General features: G+C 37.2%; 2 protein-coding genes across 4 annotated transcripts in view; one reads left to right on the top strand and one right to left on the bottom strand.

Moving 5' to 3' along the window:
• The window catches only part of LOC107653203 (transcription factor E2F1-like), a 7302-nt gene extending 5979 nt beyond the window's left edge, over positions 1-1323 (bottom strand). Inside the window, exon 1 of the mRNA XM_016439871.1 lies at positions 670-1323. Coding sequence (XP_016295357.1) covers positions 670-915 — 246 coding nt within the window. The 5' untranslated portion in view covers positions 916-1323. The remainder of the gene's footprint in view (positions 1-669) is intronic.
• A 2350-nt stretch (positions 1324-3673) lies between these two features.
• The window catches only part of LOC107653227 (zinc finger protein 341-like), an 18780-nt gene continuing 18116 nt past the window's right edge, over positions 3674-4337 (top strand). For 2 of the 3 annotated variants that reach the window (XM_016439899.1, XM_016439897.1), the window contains exon 1: positions 3676-3811. In XM_016439899.1, coding sequence (XP_016295385.1) covers positions 3763-3811 — 49 coding nt within the window. In that variant the 5' untranslated portion in view covers positions 3676-3762. Of the gene's footprint in view, positions 3812-4337 lie in introns of all 3 variants that reach the window. The other variant, XM_016439898.1, reaches the window with a different exon arrangement.

Raw genomic sequence — 4337 nt, 5'->3', positions numbered from 1 at the left:
TCAGCGACCAGCTCTGATCAGCTGCAGTCCTTCTTTTGGAAGGCCAACCAAATTAGTTTCACTTTCACAACGAAACACACAGCGTCTTCACGACATGGCGGCAACAACAATACTACAGCAAGAATAAAAGTTATGCCTTCTTTCTTTGCGTGAACATTTGGGTGGCGTTATGCAAATCTTCCACATAGTGACGTAGACATGTGGGGGCGTGTTCGAACGAGGCGTTTTAGGTAGGCGTGGTTGACTCTTAACTTTTATAAAGAATATGTCTTTGGATTTGAGACTTTAGTCTTTGCAACTTTACAGATCTTCTTTATGCACCAAGAGCTTGTAACACTCCAAAGAGAAAGGAAAAATTGAAATCGCATCATATGACCCCTTTAAAATAATGCACGTGTCATAAAACAATAATGCTGCCTCAACAAACATCTAATTGCATGCCGACAATCTAGTGGTAATCGAGAAATCTGAGTTGTTAACTTAAGCATATGTTACTCAAGTACAGTGGTGATCATGAACCACTGCTTATGGATTTTGAACCTACAGGATTTGGGTTACAAGCCCACATTGTGGAATGGAATTTCAAATGGTGAAAATTCCATAAAGGTTAAAGTTCACATGCATGGAATAAAACACATGCACTGGTGTCTGAAGAGGCTGAAGTCGTACCGGCGGGCGGCCCAAAGTGGGTCTCCGGTGGTCTGGCAGGGTGGTCGTGGTGGCAGTGGTGGTGTGATGAGGGGTGGCAAACAGCAAGATGTTGCCGGCTGCAGTGCTGGCCAAGGCCGTGCCAGGAGTGGAGATGATGACGATTTGATGATCTTCACTGAGATCAATGCTGCCACTGTTCAAGAGAGACTCAAAATCCACCAGCAGGTCCTCCGAGGTCTGGCCCGATATAAAACTCTCAGACATATCGGGCTAAAACAGCAGGGGTCACTTAGTCTCTGGGTTTATTTGCAATCCCTATGGCTTTCAATGCATGTAAACAGGTTGCTTTTCAAAATGCCATGCATGAGACAGAGTAGAGCTGGATAAGCCACGTTCTGACATTCAAAAGCATGTTAAAAACAGGCCTTGACTGAACATAAGGGTGAGACTCCCAAACCACAACAAGGCCAGAATGTAGGTCAACTTCAGTTTGCAAAACAAAAAAACATTTTACATTAATAAAAGTTAAGAATAAGATCACGCATGCCGTTTAGAAACACGTTTAAGCTATGTTTCACATGCATTATGAGTTTAGAGTTCTTTTAAGGAAGTGCTTTGAAAATGGCTGAAAAGCATAACACACACAGTTCATCATAAACAAATAGCAATGCAATTTCAACCTCTAAAGTGCATAAAACATGAAATGATTCGATATAATCCTCAAATTACTGACGATGTTGGGATATTTTGTAAGTAATAGAGTTTGTTTTTACATGAGCACTGGTAAACGCGTTAGAAGCGTGTAATTACACTGGTAAACAGGCTGGAGAGAAAGTAAATATAAAGATATAACCCGAACTGGATGCGGAACAAAGTACAAATCCGGTTTCTGTTCTCATCTGACACTTTAATCCAAAATATCCTTCGCTTTTGTCCTTTTTGATGACTCCATCCAGGAAGTATTGTCATTAACTCCAAATAACATCCAGATTCTCGCTCAGGCTATATCGCATTCTTTGAATTACCTTACAGTATATAACATAAATATCATGGTGCATGAATATGGAAATCATATTCATTAGACAATCGTACCTATGTTCTTAAATAAATATATTGGTGTTAAATATTGATTTGAGTTGAAATAATTATATATAATATGTGCAAAGAAAGGGAGTTAGAGACAACTAGCACAGATATGTAGGAAACCAGTGCTTGGTATATACAAAATATTTGCATAATGCTGTGTTTGACCAATCCAGATCAAATAGTGATGAGTAATTATAATTATTAATACTACTGTATATGTATACACTCACTTAACAGTATTGTAACTGGTGTAATTGTCAGATAGTGATTTGTTGGTTTGTTAAATAACTGATGGATTAAGATTTAAAATCTCTTTATAAACAGACCTTTAAAACTCTAGATAAAAAGCCTAACCAATATCACCACTGTAGGGTTTCGGGCTAAAACAGCAGGGGTCACTTAGTCTCTGGGTTTATTTGCAATCCCTATGGCTTTCAATGCATGTAAACAGGTTGCTTTTCAAAATGCCATGCATGAGACAGAGTAGAGCTGGATAAGCCACGTTCTGACATTCAAAAGCATGTTAAAAACAGGCCTTGACTGAACATAAGGGTGAGACTCCCAAACCACAACAAGGCCAGAATGTAGGTCAACTTCAGTTTGCAAAACAAAAAAAACATTTTACATTAATAAAAGTTAAGAATAAGATCACGCATGCCGTTTAGAAACACGTTTAAGCTATGTTTCACATGCATTATGAGTTTAGAGTTCTTTTAAGGAAGTGCTTTGAAAATGGCTGAAAAGCATAACACACACAGTTCATCATAAACAAATAGCAATGCAATTTCAACCTCTAAAGTGCATAAAACATGAAATGATTCGATATAATCCTCAAATTACTGACGATGTTGGGATATTTTGTAAGTAATAGAGTTTGTTTTTACATGAGCACTGGTAAACGCGTTAGAAGCGTGTAATTACACTGGTAAACAGGCTGGAGAGAAAGTAAATATAAAGATATAACCCGAACTGGATGCGGAACAAAGTACAAATCCGGTTTCTGTTCTCATCTGACACTTTAATCCAAAATATCCTTCGCTTTTGTCCTTTTTGATGACTCCATCCAGGAAGTATTGTCATTAACTCCAAATAACATCCAGATTCTCGCTCATTTAACGCATAAATCCATTGAAACAGGAGAGAGGTGCGGTCCGCCAGGAATCGCTTCTGTTGTTGTTGTGTGTTTTTTGTTCCAGCTGATCGGAACCTGCTCAAAGGTTTACGCGCCAAATCTTTTTTGCCGCGAAACTGACACGTGCCAGCGTGCCGCGCGCTGATTGGCTGATAACCCGCGTCCTTCGCGCTACGCGTCAGAGTTCCCAGGCCGCTGGTTGGCTGAAGCAGCTGTCACTCAAAGACGACCCGTTTTCTTTCTTTTCGCGTTTTTTAAATATAAAGATAAGAGTTGTCTGAACGTCGCACGTCTTTGGATTTATTTAAGTTTTTTAATGAATAATGGTAACGGATGAAGAGTTTGTTCGATCAGTTGGACATGTCATTATTTGTATGTATAGAAATAAAGAACCTCTGTAAGCTTTTGTCTAATCGTCTAGAAAAGTTGTTGAATGAAATCTAAATTGGCATTATTTTGTTGTGAATTCTTCTAACCTATGCGACCATCATCTTTAATTTAATATAAATACAAAAATAATTATCGCTGTCTATGCAAAAATATATATCTCTATATCCTGTTGTTTATGACACAATTTAGACTAATTAAATCTATATTAATCTATTCTGTGTTTTATTTAATTACACGTGTATTAAAGCTTTAATTTGACAGCAAATGCAAAATTGCTTTATGTATAAAAATATCGACTTATTAGTCATGTTTCATATCAATGCAAAAAATAAAAAATACATATTTATATAAAAAAATACTAATTACTGCACGGATTTGAATGCATATATAAAACCATATGTGAGATGCCGATGTCATAAAAATAACTAGTTAAATAAATTAATAATAACAAACTTTCTGTTCAATGTAAATGATTGTAATAAACCCCGCCCACCGCTTGCGTTATGCACAGGAGCTACAAGATGGCGCAGGCAATATTTGAGGTTCTGGAAGGTATTAATGCACTTTATTTAAAATCCTCCAGCGTAATTACAAGCTGTAATATAGTATTTTATGTTTACAGTGCGAATGCATGCGCGCTCGAGACGTACAGGCCAAAGAAACACATTTTGCACAGTTGTTTCGGTTCGTGTAAATGTCAGTGTGTCTGTATAGTAACAGAAATACATTTTAAAAAACATATAAATAATATTAGCGCAGGATTGCGGTCAATTTGATTCATTCACTTGAATGTACCTGAGAAGAGATTGATGTAGAGGAGGGAGGAAGAGCGAGTGGAATAACAGCCTCGTGCTGTGCTGCGGATCATGGCGGAGGGAGAGAGATACATCACTGGAAAAGCCGCTAAACAGCATTCATCTAATAAATGTGTTTTATTATTATTATTATTATTGTGCTATAATACACTAACAATCCCATGTTCAATATGAAAAATAGTAATTGTTATTTGATATAAATTGGTATATTTGTGTTACAGATGTTTCCTTCCCTAAACTTGGATTTATGATCGAAAGAGATG

This window comes from Sinocyclocheilus anshuiensis, unplaced genomic scaffold (genome assembly GCF_001515605.1).
Source record: "Sinocyclocheilus anshuiensis isolate Anshui unplaced genomic scaffold, SAMN03320099.WGS_v1.1 scaffold143, whole genome shotgun sequence".
Taxonomy (NCBI): domain Eukaryota; kingdom Metazoa; phylum Chordata; class Actinopteri; order Cypriniformes; family Cyprinidae; genus Sinocyclocheilus; species Sinocyclocheilus anshuiensis.
The sequence above is the reverse complement of the archived record's forward strand: the minus strand, read 5'-3'. Positions and strand labels throughout refer to the sequence as shown.